Genomic DNA, 16,466 nt, shown 5'->3' on the forward strand with positions numbered 1-16,466 from the left:
CTGGGTCCTGTCTTGAGACTTTTGTATGTGATTCCACCATTCAAGGCTTTTTGTGACCTGACTCCAGACAAGATCTCCGGCCTTGCCACTTGTGCCCAGCCTCTCACTGCTCCTGGACAATTTCTGACATTCCAGCCTCCAAGCCCTGGCTTGTGTCCTCCTAGAGGCCTCCTAGTCCTGTCTGCCTATCAAAAGCCCCCACCTTGAAAGGCCCAGTTCCAAGGATCTCCGTTACACAACACCCTCCTTGTCCTCTCCCTGTGCCTCTGTCTCCCTCTCTCCAGTGTCTAGCAGGCTGAGGGCTTCTTTCTCACGAAACGTTTATTAATCCTACTGAAACCTACCATATGTTGCCCTTTTCTGATCACCATCAGGGTATACAGTAGGTGCTCAATAAATGTTAGTGGCTTAAATTTAATGGAAAACCAATTCCCCAGTCTTTCCCTGGAGGGCCACGTCATGGCCCCCATGTTACCCACAGGGTTAGAGGCAAGGAGGCCCTGGCCCAGGCATGTATGCTGTGCAGCAAACATTGCTACACTCTCCATGCCTCTCCTCACTCACCTACGTCCTCAAGGTGGAGCAGGTGTTTGACTGCCACAGAGTCACCATGTGGCCTCTGTCCTGGTCTGTGAGAAGAGGACAAGCTAGGAAGAATCTCATTGCTCAGAGATCGGTGAAGATGACACCTCTTCTGGGAAGCCTCCCCTGACTTCACTGTGCTCCCACAGCCCCAGGGCTTCCCGCCGTCACAGCACACATCACTCTGAGTGGTCCTTGTCTACTTCCTCTCGAGAGCAGGGGCCAGAGGACCAGGCACACAGGTACCCAGTGGATGTCGCAACACCAAACCCGAGGGAGAGACCACCTCAGTATACAGATGGTAAAGCTGAGACCCTCCAGAGAAAGGGACTCATGGAGTCCTGTGGGGAGATCTGACCTGCTAGTCTGGGGAGTTAAGGAAGGCTTCCTGAGGGAAGTGACGTCCCGGATACACCCTGAAGGTTGAGCTGGAGTTAGCCCTGTGAAGGGAATCACCTGCGGTTCAGAGGACACTCTGAAGTGGAGCGTGCTTGGTGCAGGCAGCCCCGTGGAATTCACAGCCCTGTTGACCCATCTGGAGGACTGACCAGGCTGGGGCTGGAGTCTGGGGATGACTCACATCCTGCCTCTGCTTCCCCCACAATCTGGGAGCAAGGGGTGCTGGGCAAGAAGCTGTAGGGCCTTGTACCTCAGTTTCCTCATCTGCAGCCAGAGGACGGGTGGCGCCCTGGTGCCCTCTTTTCCAGGGCCACTGTCAGGAGGAAGGTTCCTAGCACACAGTTCGGGTCAGGAAGGGTTTAGGAATGGAGGAGCAGATGAATGAAGGCAGAGGCTGGAGGAGATGCTCTTGCAGCTGAACCCCTCCAGGTTCTGGAAATCAGCACCTCGGTCTCCCACCCAGTGCTCCCTCCCCACCCCTCACCCCCAACAGGCCCTTAGAGATCCCTCAGGGAGCCAGTGTGGCCTCCTGTAAGGGGCTGGTGGCCACACCCCATTGTGGGGTGCGGGGTTGTGGGCGGGGACTGGGGAAGGGGGGCTGAGAGCAAGCCCCCTCCCCAGGAAGCCTCCCGCGCAGCTGCACCCGCCCGCTCCCCGAAAGTGGGGGACCCCCTGGGCCCGACGGAACCGCCGCTGCGCCCCTGGCTCCGTGGGGGGGGGGGGGTGGCAGGGTCTGCATCCCCGGCCCCCAGGGTCCGGGCGGGAGGCCGCGGGGTGCCGGGAGCTCAGTGCGGGGCGCCAGAAGCCGCCAACCCGGAGGAGGGAAGGGGAGAGAGGCGGCGCGGGAGCCCGAGAGCCCGGGAGCCGAGGGGCCCAGCGGCCGCCGCGACGCTGCGCGAGGGGCGCCCGGACCCGCGGCCCGCGCCTCCCCGCACCGCCCCGCCTGGGGCCTCCGGGGCCTGCGCTCCCCACTCCCGGGCCCCCCGGGCCCCCCAGCCCCCCGCGCCCGCGAGCCCCTGCCCTCCTGCTGGCCCGAGCTGCTCCGAGCCCCTCCGACCGGCTCAGGCAAGTGAAAGCCCCAGGGGGCGGGGAGGCTGGAGGGGAAGGGGGGCCGGGAGGGAGGCTGGGGAGGGGGGACTCCCTGCAGCCGCCGAAGCCCGGGAGGGAGTGGGGCCCGGACAGGACGTGGGGACTTGTAGCCTGGGCCAGACTTCTCGGAAAAGAGGCGAGAAAGACGGAGCGGGAGAAGGGGACAAGACGGCCTGGGGTGGCTGCCTGGGGCCCCTGTGCTGGACCCTCCCCCTCCCTGCTCTCTAGCCACCCCCCCACCCCCCCCCACCCCACCCCCCCCCACCCCCCCCCCCACCCCCCCCCGAGAATCTGCCCAGGACCCTCCACCAGTCCCTGCCCAGGCTCGGGTCATCAGGGAATCAGAGAGAGGCGGGCACACGGTCACTTCAAAACCAGGACACAGGTGAAGCCAGGAAGGCAGGAGACCCCCGTGACCAACTCCTCTCTTCACTGTTTGTTTCCCCAACATTCCTTGGGTACCTGGGGACAGTCGGGCACTCGGCTGCAAGGTGGATATAATGCCCGCCCTCCGGGAAGAAGGTTGGAGGATGCAGACCTGGAACCCGACTTGACCTGCTGATCTGGGGAGTTAGGGAAGGCTTTCAGAAGGAGGTGAGCTCCCGGCTGCACCCCAAAGGTTGAGCTGGAGTTAGCCAGGTGAAGGGAAAGTCAACCATGTTTCAGGTGGAATTGCAGGGGGTATCATGTTCGCCTGACCAAACCTGGTGAGTTCAGCTCCGCTTGAGCAAAATCAAGGGGGCCACCTGGAAGAAGCCAGCCAGGAGGGCAGCAGTGGGGCGCCCAGGAGGGATGCAGCTGTGAGGGAGAGATGGGGAGGGGTGGGCAGGATAGCCATGACGTTGAACAGGAAGGGATGGATTGTAGAGATCCTCAGACGGAAGAATCTGCAAGGACTGATGATGGATGGGCTTGGAAAGGTGTGGAGGAAGGCCAGAGCGAGAAGGGAGAGCGAGGGTGAACCCCAGGTTTCTGGTTGGGAGTCTGGGCTTTGGGGGAGAAGGTGAAGTTTCAGGAGCCTGTTTCCAAGAGGGAGAGAATACTTCCAGAAGGGAGGCTTGAGTTGGGCCAAAGCTGTGGTAGCTAAGGACTGAACTGCAGGGAGGCAGCTGGTGGCCCCGGAGAGAGCCGTGCGATGGGACAGAAACCAGACTGGAGTAGAAATGAGTCTTCCCGAGGTAAAGTGTAGACAGGCAGGGAGTGTAGACCGTGCTTGGAAGGAAGGGAGAGGGTGTTAAGTGGAGGCGGATGTGGGGTAGAAGGAGGGTCTGGTTGTGTTCTAGGATGGCAGAGGCATGAGTGCTTCCAGGAGGAGGTGCAGGCACAGTGAGGGGGCCCCCAATGAGCACTGCCCCGGCAGGGGGCGGGTTCCCCGGAGCCTTGAAGGCCTGAGTGATGCCAGAGACATGCTAGCTAGTGATTTGCTTTTCACCTGTGAGGCTTAGCAGTTTGGGCGTAGACTTGGAAGAAGCAGCCCCACTGAGGTAGAGTGGGCTTTGCGGGGGGGGGGGGGGGGGGGGGGGGCTTTGGCAGAAGGATGAAGGAGAAAGTGAAGCTGCAGGACCAGGTAAATTGCAAGGGGAGTCACTGAGGTGAGGTGGCACAGCAGGAGGCTCCGAGGAACTGCTGAGAGCTCCGGGGCTGCCCCTGGCCGGCTAGAGGCCCTGCGGGGTCCCGGCTGAGAGCGCAGCCTAGCCGTGCATCCTGGATCTGCCATGTAGTGTCACCGTGTCTGTGACCCTGGGCACGTCATGTGACCTCTCGAACCTGTGTCCCCATCTGGAAACAGAGATGGCAATAGCCTGTGCCTATAGAGTCGTCACGGGACTGACCTGAAATGACACGTAACTCAGATCGAGGGCTCAGAAGGGTGTTCGGCACAGAGGAGGTGCTGTAGCAATAAGCTTACGGTCAAGGGTAGGATGGCAGGCTTCTGGGAGGTGGAAGGGCTCGTGGTGCTGACAGGGGCGACCAGGCGCCCGGGAGGGGGCTGGTGAGGGAGAGGCTCCCTGAGCTGGAATGGAGGAGTTGGGCGCTGGAGCTGAGGAGCCAGCCGACCAGGAGGGCGCAGGATGGGGCGGTTGTGGCAAGGATGCTGAAGTCTCGGGGTGGGGGACTTGGGCAGGAAGGCCACCTCCACACTGGGCAGCCCCCGTCCTTCCCTCCGCTCCTCCCACTTGCTCCAGGCAGCTGGCAGAGGGGAGGCAAGGCCCAGACTGAGGCTGGGAGCCAAGTCTGGCCACAGACCCGGCCCCTGCTGGGGGCTGTGGCCCAAGGAGTGTGGTGGGCAAGTCCGAGCCCCCGGGGCAGCCAGGAGCACCTCGCCCGGCTCAGTGCGGACTTGGTATGTGGCCCCCAGAGCCCATGTTCCCGGGGCCCCCAGCAGTGCGGGAAGCTGGGGTCCACTGGGCTGGCAGAGACCATCAGCCCAGACGCCCACTTTCCCGTAGTGAACCTGAGCCCAGAGTGGGGGAGCATCAAGTACCCTGAGCCTTTGCAGGCACAGGGACCCGCTGTAGAGGGGAGGGCACCAGCAGCACAGCTAGAATGGAACTCCCATCACCCCTCCCTGAGGCCCCAGCTCTCCTTATCACCAAATCACACACACGCACGCATACACACACACACACACACACTCCCAGGCAGAGAGAATTCTCCAGAGCACGTCTACTGGGGAGAAACTCCTTTCCACTGGATAGACAGGCAACTGAGAGAGTGTCTGTCTGTGTGTTGGCCTGTGTGTGCAGCTCTCAGAGTGTACTATGGCTGCGTTTGTGTTTCTGGGTATGTCTGGTCACTGAGTGTGCGTGTGTGTGCACATGCACATGCACTCAGGGATTGGGAGAATGGAGCCCAGGAGCCAGACATAGGAGCTGGGAGGCCACACCTTCAGACTTCATCCTCGAGCCTTAGTTGCAGCTTGGGGAATCTGTGAGGGGACAGGGGTTGACTGGGGTGGGGGTGGGAGCAGCTCTTTGGGCTCCGGGGAGGCACAATTCAGTTGGCAGGAGCTGAGAGCTTTCAGGGCAGTGAGTAAGCCGGCACTGACTAACGGTGGTGTGGGAGGTTCCCTGAGGATAGGAGAGGGTGGGGATAGAGACCATGCTAGAAGTGTTAGTTGGTCCAGATTTTCAGGGACTGAGAGGGAAGAGAAGGGCTAAGATTAAGGGGAGTGGTTTGGGGGGTTTTCCTAGTGAGGAGTAAAGAACCAGGCTGAGCAAACCCGGGACTCGATCCCACCTGGAGGATGGGCACTCGTGGCTAGTGCCTGGACTCAAGCCCCAACCCCTCTGCCCAGAGGATCTTGAGCCCTTAGAGCAGGATCCTGGGCTTGGGAGACCTGGCAGCTGCCACTGGTCAAGCAGCTGCTCTTGTGGAACCGGACATCCCAGATCCATGGACTGGGCCAGGGGAGGAGGTGACCAGCTGATCTGATGGGGCTTCAGGCAGGGACCCCTTTCCATGACCTCTTGCCTCCACCTACTGAGGGCCACCCTCCGTGGGCCCCAAGCATCTTGATGATTAGCTGGATAGTGATCAATTGCTTTATTTTTTAAAATAGTCAAACATCTCTATACCTTCTAGTAAGCAGAAACTCTGGTGTAGGGGAAACATGGGCCTTTCAGCCTGACACGTCTGGGTTTGAACCCGAGCTTTACTTGTTACAACTGAGTAAAGCAGAGAAAGTTCCTTCACCTCTGCAAGGCTTGGTTTCCTCCCAGTGACCTGGGTTCAGGACTGTAGCAGCTCGCAGGGGGGTAGTAAAGATTCACCGTATTAGCGTAGGCACATTGTTCCGCACAGAGTCACTGGTCACTGGGAGAGCCCCTCCCGCATAATCAGAACCCCTGGGCAGCAGGTGGCTTCTCAGGGCAGTGACACAATCCCAGCCCAAAACAAAGAACAGCCCTATCCCAGATCAATGTATCATTTTTAAGAAACATAGAAAAGAAAAATATCAATTTTTAAGAAAAATATCAATATTTTAAAGAAAAATATTGATATTTTTGATATTTTGATGGTAATTTCTGACAGGTTCTCATTGTCACCTCCACAAAGCACAGGTAGTTGAGTGAGATAGCAGGTTGAGGAGTTCAGAGACAATAACCCGGCTAATCCTTTCCCTGCATTTAGGCAGCTGAGGCATAGAGAGTGGCCCAGCCCTCCCAAGTTGCCCAACCAAACCAAAGTTGATAGTCTTGGTCTTCTGAGGCCTCGCCTCTGGTGTCTGCCTCTGCTCCAAAGTGGCCTAGACTCCCAAACAGAGACTGCAAGGCCTCTCCTGCCAGAGGCAGGGCAGCAGGGAGGGTGACTGCTTGATCGGGGTCATGGGCAGTGGAATGACAATGGTCAGGGCTCTTCCTGGGTGGTAAAAGCATGGTTCTGGTCTGGCCTGGGCCATAGCCTCCCTCCCTGTACCCTCTCATTCTAAGCCTCAGTTTCTCCCATCCATTGATGAAGGCTTTGAACTAGGTGACTTCACCAGCTTAGCAGCCTGGGGTGCTCACTAAAGAGAAGGCATGTTCTAGTCCCAACAACTTATGATTCAGAGCAAGGACCGTCCCTCCTGCTCAGGCAGTGAGGTCGAGGGCTGGGCTTGGGATAAAATAGAGAGGCTTGAAGGATTCGGGAAAGAAGAGCATCATCTCAAAGCCTCCTGCTTCTGAAACTAAATGCTCCAGAAGTGATGCAGCTGGAAGTGCTGCGGGTACACAATTCATTGGCCAGAACCACTCACATGGCTCCACCTAATCACAAATTGTCCAGGAAGTACAATCTTTTCTCTTTCCTTTTTTTTTTCTTTTTTAAAGATTTTATTTGGGATCCCTGGGTGGCGCAGCGGTTTGGCGCTTGCCTTTGGCCCAGGGCGCGATCCTGGAGACCCGGGATCGAGTCCCGTGTCGGGCTCCCGGTGCGTGGAGCCTGCTTCTCCCTCTGCCTTTATCTCTGCTTTGTCTCTGCCTCTCTCTATATATATGACTATCATGAATAAATAATAAAAAAATTTTTAAAAAAGATTTTATTTATTTATTTATTTGACAGTGAGAGAGTGCACAAGCAGGGGGAATGGCAGTGGGAGACGGAGAAGCAGGCTCCCGGAGGAGCAGGGGGGCCGATTCGGGATCCGGGCTCAATCCCAAGACCCTGGGATCACTACCGGAGCTGAAGGCAGCTGCTCAACCAACTGAGCCACCCAGGCGCCCCCAGGAGGTACAATCTTAACATGTGTTCAGAAGGGAGAGAACAAGAGATCTAGTGAAGAGCACCAGGGACACCCCACAGCAGAGCCAGCCAGAGCACCCGCCTCAGAACAGTACCCAACATCACGACAGCCCCGGCTGCAGGGCCGCAGTCCCACAGAGGGAGAAGGAGGCACAAACTGAATTGCAGTAGCTGGGCAACCTCAACATCTCAACCCTTTGCCCTGGACATCCCAATCAGCCAGGGTGGAGACACCCACCAGCCCTTGGCCCTCTCTCTGCCTGGGGTGGGGCCTCTGGGAGTAGGTTCATTTTCCAGAGTCAGCTCTGCCTCCCAGGAGCCAATGGGGATCATTCACTGACAATTAGTACCCAGAAGCTCAGCCCCTCCTCAGTGCTGGGTGTTGCACTGAGTGTGTGAAGCCAAAAGGAGAAAAGTGAGTTTACCTTTCTGGAGACAGGCGCAGAACACGCCAGCCCCCTCTGCTGTTGTTGACATTTGAGCAGTGTAAGTGCCGATTACAAGAGCTTATCTACAGGCCGTGAGGAGAGGTCAAGCCCCATGCTCCAGTCACTCAACGAGCATTGAGGACGTGTGGCACTAGGCCAGCTGAGAGCCCAGCCACCAGGTTTCAGGTCCTGGCCGCACCACAGCCACTCAGAGTGGGTGAATTTAGCTCATCTTTTTGTGCTTCAATAGCCTCATCTATTAAACGAGGATGTAACAGTAATACCTAATCCCATGCAGTAAAAACTAAAGCAGAGGTTACTGCAAACAGAGAGGCCAGGCAGAGAAAGGCTGCCCCGAGTGAGGAATGTGCTGGCCCTCCCTGGCCCTCGCCTTCGCTTTCACTCGCTCAGTCTTCAGATTCTCTCCTACCCCACTGTGTGCAGGCTTTGGACACCTGGGAAGGACCATTCAGGTGCCAGCCCTGAGGCACTCTCACCTGAGGGAGAGATCAACCGTCCTGGTTCCATACTCTGAGCAGCGTGTCCAGATCTGAGCCGTTGCAGCCCCCTTCTCTGGCAACCACCACCGTGACAGCGTGGGTGACAGTTACTGTTCGAAGCACTTGATTCAGCTGAAAGCATCTGGCACCTGGGCCAGACACAAGGTCATTAGGTCCTGGTCCTGGCTCTCGGACCGGGAAACTGCTAGACCTCTCTGGGCTTCAGTTTCCTCACCTGGACCAGATGGGGCTTGAGCAGATGATTTTTTTTCTTATATATTTTTAAATTGGAGTTCGATTCGCCAACATATAGTATAACACTCAGTGCTCATCCCGTCAAGTTCCCCCCTCGGTGCAGATGATTTCTAAGGCTGCATGCCTGCTTCCACGTGGGGGATGGAGGAAGTTGTCTAACTTCTGGGAGCTGACACCCACCCTCTAATTAGGACGACTGAGTCTCATTTGATGAGCACTTTACAGCCATTCACTCAATTAATTTAATTAATGCAGGAAGGCTTCCTGGAGGAGAGGAGCTGGAGGGACAGTGCCCGGCCGGGGCCTAGAGAGGATGGCAAGACCGGCCTCCGCGGACTGCAGGGCCTGAGTGGGGGAGCCACGGCCGTCTTCCCACCCAGGCCGCGGGCAGAAGCCGGGGCCCCCTCCCGCCATGTGGGCCGGGCCGGCGGGCGGCGGGCCGCAGCCGGAGCCGCCCCCAGGCCCATGCGGCCCGCGGACGGGAGGCGCGCGGGGGCCGCGGCCCGGGGCGTCGCCCGCGCTCTTCTGCGCCTGCGGCCTGTGCGTGCTGCTGGCCGGCCTGAACGTGACGCTGCGGGCGCCCTGGCCTCCTGCCCGCCGCGGGGCAGCGCGCCGCTCGTCCTCGTCGTGGGGCCCGCGCTGCTGGCGCTGGCGCTGGCGCTCGGCTGCTTCGCCGCCTGCTGCGCGTGTAGCCGCCGGGGCCCCGCGCTCCCCGCGCTCCCCGCGCGCTCGGCGGCGGCCCCGGGCGGGGCGGGCCGCTGGCGCTGGCGCTGGAGAGCAGCGAGCGCCCGGCGCAGGACACCACGGCCGTGCAGCTCAGCCCCGCCGCCTCGGCCGCGTCCTCGCCCTCCAGCCCCGCGCCCGCAGCGCCGGGCCCCAGCTCAACCCGGGCCGGCAGCGCGTCGCCCCCTCGCGGACCCAGGCCCGGAGCGCGCCCCCTCCGTCGGTGCCGCTTGAGAAAAAAGGAGGCGGCGGAGCGGGAGAAGGGCGAGACGAGGGAGATTCCGTAGGGTCCGGTGCTTCGCAGGTGGCTCCTGCGTCCCCCCTTGGGGACCTCTGGAGGGGAGGATGCCACAGTGCGGGGCCGCGCCCGCCAGAGGAGGGAGACGCCGGGCCCTGCTTCCCCTCCCCCCAGGCTCGACGGAACCGGCCACGTGGGCGCCGTCAGCCGAGCCGCCCTGAGGGGGACTCGCTCCCTGCAAGGCCCGGACCCCAAGGGGCCGCAGCAGGGCGGGGAGGCATGTCACCGGGCTGTCTCCTGCCCCTGCGCGCTGCCAACGGCCCCAGCTTCCCCTCCGCCCTCCCTGCCCTCCTGGTCTCTACCCCAACATGATCTTTTGGGCGCAGCGGGGTGGGGGGGTCCCGAGGTAGAGCAGGGTGGAGCACGCCCCTGGTAGAGGGTGAATGGGGGCAGGCTGCTCCACCCCAGAAGGCCTCCGTGTGGTCCGCACTGCGCCTTCCCGATGTGCTTCGCTCCTCAATAAAGCACCTTCTGGGTCGAGTCCACCGTGACGGTGCAGCTGGGAGGGACGGGCTGACCCGGGAGCTGTTAGCGGAGCAGCCTTAACCTGGGGTCCTCCCAGCCCACTGCTTCATCTGCTTAGCACCAGCCCCTCCTGGAGACCTGGAAGGGGACCCCAGGGGTGAGGCCTGTGTGACTGTGAACATCCGCAGGAGCAGGCCTGAGACATGGGGCCCTGGATGCACATGAGTGTGTCTGTGCGTGGGGTTGCCTGGCTAAGTGTGTGAGGTGAGGAGTGTGGGAGTATTTGGGTGACACTGTCTGACATCACACATGTGTGGGTGTGTGTGGTGGTGATTGCGGGGGGTGAGTCACCCATTGAGGAGGCTGAGAGAAGGGCTCCCCAGGGCTCCACAAAGCCCGCAGCTTTCTCCTGGCCTGCCTGTGCTCCGCGTGGGTGGGTCAGGGCACCTCAGGGCTGCCTCAGGAAGCAGCAAGGTTCCCGGGGCCTCGGTGGAAGAAGCTGCAATCCTGAGTCAGTCCCTCCTCTCACTGCAGCACCCCCCACCCCCGGGGCCCCGCCAGTGAGGGTGGGTGCCCCTTGCTGGCCATAGCTCCCTGCCCACCCACCTTTGGGTTTATCGGCCTCCCTTTTTCTTTCTGGGCAAGCTCTACTGCTCTTCTGCCCTGGTCTGGGACTCCCCACCAGCCCTGGGAAGGGCTGACCCCTCCGTTCCTCTGACCCCCTCTCTGCCTCTGCCTCTCCCGCTGATCCGGAGAAGGGGGGCTCTATCTGCAAGGTGCTAATAAGCAGGTCAGCTCTATTAATTCATGTGGATCGACAGGCCCTAACCTTTGAAGCATCCAGCCCCTGGAGCTGATGACCTCTCCCCAGAGCATTTCCTCACCCCCGGCGTGTGTGTGTGTGTGTGTGTGTGTGTGTGTGTGTGTGTGCCAGCGCACCCACCATCTCCCATGCACATGTGAGGAAGGCCACCCTCCCAGGCTTCAAGCGGTCTCATCTCCTCTGGATCACTGGTCTGCAGCCTCAGACGCCACCTGCTGCTACCTCGGTAGAGCGGGGGTGAGAGGGGCCGATGCCCATGCTGCCTTGGGGTGTGGTCTGAGCACCCTCCTTAGGAGGGGGCACCCCACATTCTAGCCCGTTTGCTAGGCCCAGCCCAAACCCCTCTCCCACCTGCTGGCGGAGGCCTGGAATTACACCACGAGGGCTCCCGCCTCTTCTCTGCAGAACACTTGCAGGGTGGGTGTGGGAGCCCGGCTGCTGCGGGGGGCAGAGTGAGGGTGGTAAGGGCTCAGGGCAGTGGGCCACAGATGGACGGTGTGAGTGAACAGAATGGGGGCGGCTCCAGGGGCAACCCTGGCTCCCTGGAGGGTCCCTTCCACAGCCACCCCCAGCTGAAGGTCATCCTTTGTCCCATCTGTGCCCTCTCCCCCCTCCACGGGCACACCAGGAGATAGTCTCCTACCCCAGGGCCCTCTTCCCAATCACCCAGCCCTAGCAACCACTCCTTCCCCGCCTCTCCTCCCTCCCCACAGCCCACTGCCCCCCCACCCCGCCCCACCTTTCTGGGCTGCTATTGCAGGGGGCTCCCACCCCCCCCCCCACTCCTTCAGGCCTTCCTAGGGCAGACACCACTGAGAAGGCCTGGGAGCACCCCACTCTCTCACACACGGGCTGGACGATTGCTCTGTCCCCACCCGTCTGCAGGCCCCTCTCAGGAAGGCTCCAGGGGGGTCCATCCATGGAAAGTGAGGACACAACCCTGACAACACAGGGCCGAAAGCCCCTGACCTCGAGGAATGGGAGCAGGGACGCAGCAGAGGAGCCCTGGGATGGGGGCCAGACCCTCCGACGCCCACCCTGAGACTGAGAGTTGAGGCACCAGGGCCTGTCCTGCAAGCCTGGGAGCTGCAGTGCAGGACACAAAGCTGGTTCTGAGAGGACAGGTGCTTCCTGGGGCCTGTGGGGCTCAGGGGTGACAAGGTGGGCCCCACTTCCCGGAGGGAACTCCTGATAGCATGGGAGGAGGGAGCCCACCAAGGAGCTGGGAACCCGGATCTCCTCCTTCCCACTGCAAGCAGTGAGGGAGCCACTTAGGACCATTTTTTATGAGTTGACTGAGCCCTAAAATGTGTCCAGTGCTGGGAAGATAGCGGCAAGCGGGCAAGCTCCGGCCGAGGGGGGCGAGCATCCTCCCTGGGGGGACAGACAACACAGAAGTAAGTAAATAAGACAAATATTAGGGCAGCCCCGGTGGCTCAGCAGTTTGGCACCGCCTTCAGCCCAGGGCCTGATCCTGGAGACCCAGGATTGAGTCCCACATTGCGCTCCCTGCGTGAGGCCTGCTTCTCCCTCTGCCTGTGTCTCTACCTCTCTTTGTGTCTCTCATGAATAAATAAAATATTTTTTTTAAAAAAGAGACAAATATTAGCTAGTGGGAGGGCTCTGCAGAAAATCACGGGAGGGCCTGGCGGAGAGACTGGAGGGGCTGCGAGGTCTCCTCTGCGAGGTGCCATTTAAGCTGAGCTCCCTCAGACAAGAGTCAGCCACACAGAGTTCTAGGGCAAGGACATTTCAAGGTCAGGCGATGGCCAGTGCAAAAGCCCTAAGGTGGGGATGAACTGCGCCTCTGTGTGTCCTGCCAGGAAAGAAGGGCTGGAGGGCTGGGGGCGGGGGGCTGGGGAAGGGGCTCGGTGCTCAGCTTGCGGGCGGCTTCGGAAGCCAGGGTGCCGAGCTGGGCTTTTATTCTCCGTGAAGTGGGAGCCACTGGAGGGTTTGAAGCAGCGAAGTGACGTGGTCTGATTTATGATGGTAAAGGCCGCTCTGCCTGCTGTGTGGAAAATAGAGTGTCGCGGAGCCAGAGGAAAGATGGGGGGGCGGGGGGGAGGTTACTGCAGGGTGACATGCTGGCCCCACTGGACTGGTGGCTGGGAAGTGGGGGACTCGCCTTCCCTTTTGACGTCTCCCTGTGGGGGAAGTTGAGGAGTGAAAGGAGAGAAATCCAGAAGGAATCTCTAGAATTTTGGTTTGAGCAGCTGGGCAGAGGGTGGGGAGGAGCCAGGGCTGTGGGAAGATGAAAGGTCTGTCTGTTATCAGTGGAGCTGTCCTGGAGTTGCTGGGGGCACAACCCTGAGTTCTGGGAAGAGGATACAGATTTAGAAGCCACTGGCAGATGGGTGGTAGGGAAGCCATGAGTCTAGAGGAGGCAACTGAGGAGAGAGGGAGACCAGGAACTCAGAATCTAGAATAGTCTAGAATAGTCTAGAAACCTCTGGATCTAGGGGGAAGGAAGGACCCCTGAATGCCCAGTTCTGAAACTCGCCCAACCTTCCGCTGATGCAAGTGCCCTTCTGATGAGGTCTGTGGCCTAGGAGTTGGGGATTCAGGAGAAGCGAGTGGAATGTGCGCTCCGGAAGGTTCGCACGGCTGGCTTATTCACTGCTCTGCCCTCAAGTACTCACCTGGCGCCCGGCAGGTACGCATTAGATATTTGTTGAATGACTGAATGAGTAAAAGGTGTGGATCTTATCCCGGGGCCACTACCAGAGGTCTCCAGTAATAGGGAATTCTTAAGATGCCAGCTCTGGGCGGGAAGGGAGAGATGCTCCTTAAATGTGTGTTGGGAGTCCTCTGGCCCGCTCCTGTTTTCTGCTTCCTTGTGGGAGGTAGGGTGACACAGGAACATGCAGCGGGTTTGGCAGATGCGCCTGAGGGCCAGACTCCCAAAAGGAGGAAACGGCCAGGGACGCCTGGGTGGCTCAACCGTTGAGTATCTGCCTTTGGCCCAGGGCCTGATCCTAGAGACACGGGATCGAGTCCCACGTCAGGCTCCCTGCATGGGGCCTGCTTCTCCCTCTGCCTGTGTCTCTGCCTCTCTCTCTGTGTCTCTAATGAATAAATAAATAAAAATCTAAAAAAAAAAAAAAAGTAGGAACCAGCTAGATTGGCCAAGCCCGGGGAAATCCGCACTGCTGAGGAGTGCCACCAGAGGGCACCCTGGGCACATGACAGTCCGATAGCGCCGGCCCAGCCTAGCCAGACCGCACAACTGCCGTTTCCCCTTCTGAGGGCCAATGCCCTGAGGAATAGGGGGAGAGAGAACTTGCGCACATAAAGGGTAGGGGTGAGGCGTGTTGGGTCACCCAAATTTACTGACACCTCCAACCCTCAAACCTGACCTTATCACCGAAGGAGGCCTGACTCTTCAGGACAAAGATAGCCTCTATCCGGGTCACAGGTAAGTCCTGAGTCTGGGCTTGGACTGAATCTTCACCTTGATCTTAGACTGAGCCCTTACCCCAGTCCCTACTGAGTCCTGACCTAAAGTTGATCCTGCTCATACTCTGAGCCTTGAGACCCTGCCTGGTCTCTGTGCTGAATCCTGATCCTGATTGTAGGCGGAGTTCTGAATCAGTCCATAGATGGAGCCCTGATCTTTATCAAAGATGTGAACCCTGACCTGGGCACAGACTGAGTCTCGATCATGGACATACATTAAGCCTTTATTCTGGTGACAGACTGACCCCTCAGTGTATACACCGAGCCCTAAATCTGGTCCCAACTTGAACTCTGACCCTGATCCATACACTGAACCCTGACCCTAGACAAAGACTGAATTTTCATCATGGTCAGAGACTGAGTCAGGTTTCAACCCCAGAAGGAAATTACTCCTGGAAATACTTTGAAGGATAAGAGAAGGTATTCTGGGCCTCAGAATGGTCCAGAACTCCTGGATATTGGAGCTCTGAGAGGCCAAGCAGAGACAGGCTTCCCAGGACATAGGGAAGGAAGGCCAGCTGGGCCTTCTCCAGATACCCTTGGAGCCCTGGGGGGTAGGGAGGCTTCCTGCCTGCTTGTGTGTCTGGGGGGCTCCAGGCTGGGAGTTTCATCCATCTGCACTTCTGACTCCCAAGGAACCTTGGGCAAGTCCCTTTGGTTGTCTCCCCCTTGTTACTTACTGTTCAGGGACAGGGTAAGGAGAAGATGACCTTCCATGTGAATGTGTCGTCGCAGATCGGGCCATGACTGAGGCCCAGCAGGAAGAGAAGCCCCTTCACTCAGGGAGCTCGCTCTGGCTGGTCAATCCAACCAGGCAAGGAAAAGTGACTCATGCCCAAGGTGGCACCAGCCAGGCCTCAGCCTCAGGTGGGCAGGTGAGCATGAAGGTAGCGTGGGTTGGGGAGTAAAAGTCCCAGAGGTCCCCCTACATTTGGGGGTCTGCTGGTGTAAGGGCTTGGGGGGCACAAGGGACCACACACCTGTCCCCAGGGCACACGGACCAGTTGAGTTTCTGCCCTACTCGGGTTCGGCTGGGGTGCATTGCCCTGCAGGGCCCCCTGGCCAGCTCACCTTGGGAGGTACTGAGGCAGGAGTGGGGGCCAAGCCAGGCAGGAGCCAGGCGGGGGAGGGGACGGCTCTAGTCAAAAAACGCTGACGCCAAAGACAATGAGCTCTCCGAGGCTGAGGCAACTCATTTGGTCCCGGCCACGCTTTATTAAATTCTCATAAACCTGTCAGGGGGGACAGGGCTCGCTTCAGTTTACCTCATTAGCCCGACACAATGACAGTGGGGGGGGCGGCGAGGGAGGAGGCGGCAAGGGGAGGCCCTTGCTCAGCGCTGAGAACTGAGCCAGCCAGGAAGATAATTGAATTAAGTGGCTTTTGTTAATGGTTTTTAAGACTCCGAAGTGTAAATAACATTTAGGGGCTTTCTTTTAATGGTGCTGGGGTTTTAGAGACCCAGAGAGCTTAGAGGAGACCAGGCAGGTCCCTGCCCCTCTTCCCCACCCAGGGGAGCCGCCTGGAGCACTGAAGTTAGACTGGGAGGAGCGAGGGGAGGGGCCAGAGAAGGCAGAGAAGGTTCCACAACTTCCTGGTGGGTCTTTGAACAGAGAGGGGTGAACAGAGAGGGGCCAGGGACCTGAGCAAGGGAGGGCGGGGGTGGGGTGGGGGTGGGGCTGACGGAGATCACCTGCCCCCCTGGGATGCCACCAGGGGACAAAATGGCCAGAGAGCCCCCTGGGGTGTTACGGGAGGCATGGCTTGTGGGTGTTTGGGGGACCTGGCCTCTGGGGGCACCCAGGGCTCATTCCTCACTGATGGGTCACGGGCACCCAGGTTCTGGCTTTGTTGCTTACTGCCCGTGCGAGGGGCTCCCTTGGGAGTTGGCGAGCACCTCATGGGGGGCTGTGCTGGTGGATCACACCAGACCCCAAGCTTCCCAAGGGAGGCTGGACTGAGCTATAAGGCCCTGCACAACGGGTGGGAGGCTCACTTCTCTGGAGGCACAAGGGCCTGGGGTCGCCACGTGCAGGGACACAGAGACATGGGCAAGGTGTTTTGGAACCCGACCCCTGGCTTTCCTCAACGGCAGCTTCTCCCTCCCTGCAAATACGACCTGGTCCAGGACCTGGTCCAGGCCTTCGCTGGGCTGGAGGTAAAGGGCCCTGACAAGATCCCAAGGAGCTGGAGGTGGGACCCAGCAGGACTGGCCCTAGGCCAGC

General features: G+C 59.5%; 1 protein-coding gene across 1 annotated transcript; it reads left to right on the forward strand.

Moving 5' to 3' along the window:
* Positions 1-8,888: 8,888 nt before the first annotated feature.
* Positions 8,889-11,527, forward strand: TMEM275 (transmembrane protein 275). Its single transcript, XM_072722475.1, is given in 3 exon segments — positions 8,889-9,045; positions 9,048-9,178; positions 9,181-11,527. Coding segments are annotated over 3 exon segments (594 nt in total). The 3' UTR covers positions 9,487-11,527.
* Positions 11,528-16,466: the final 4,939 nt, after the last annotated feature.

Source organism: Vulpes vulpes, chromosome 10, assembly GCF_048418805.1.
Source record: "Vulpes vulpes isolate BD-2025 chromosome 10, VulVul3, whole genome shotgun sequence".
In the NCBI taxonomy this organism is placed as follows: Eukaryota; Metazoa; Chordata; class Mammalia; order Carnivora; family Canidae; genus Vulpes; species Vulpes vulpes.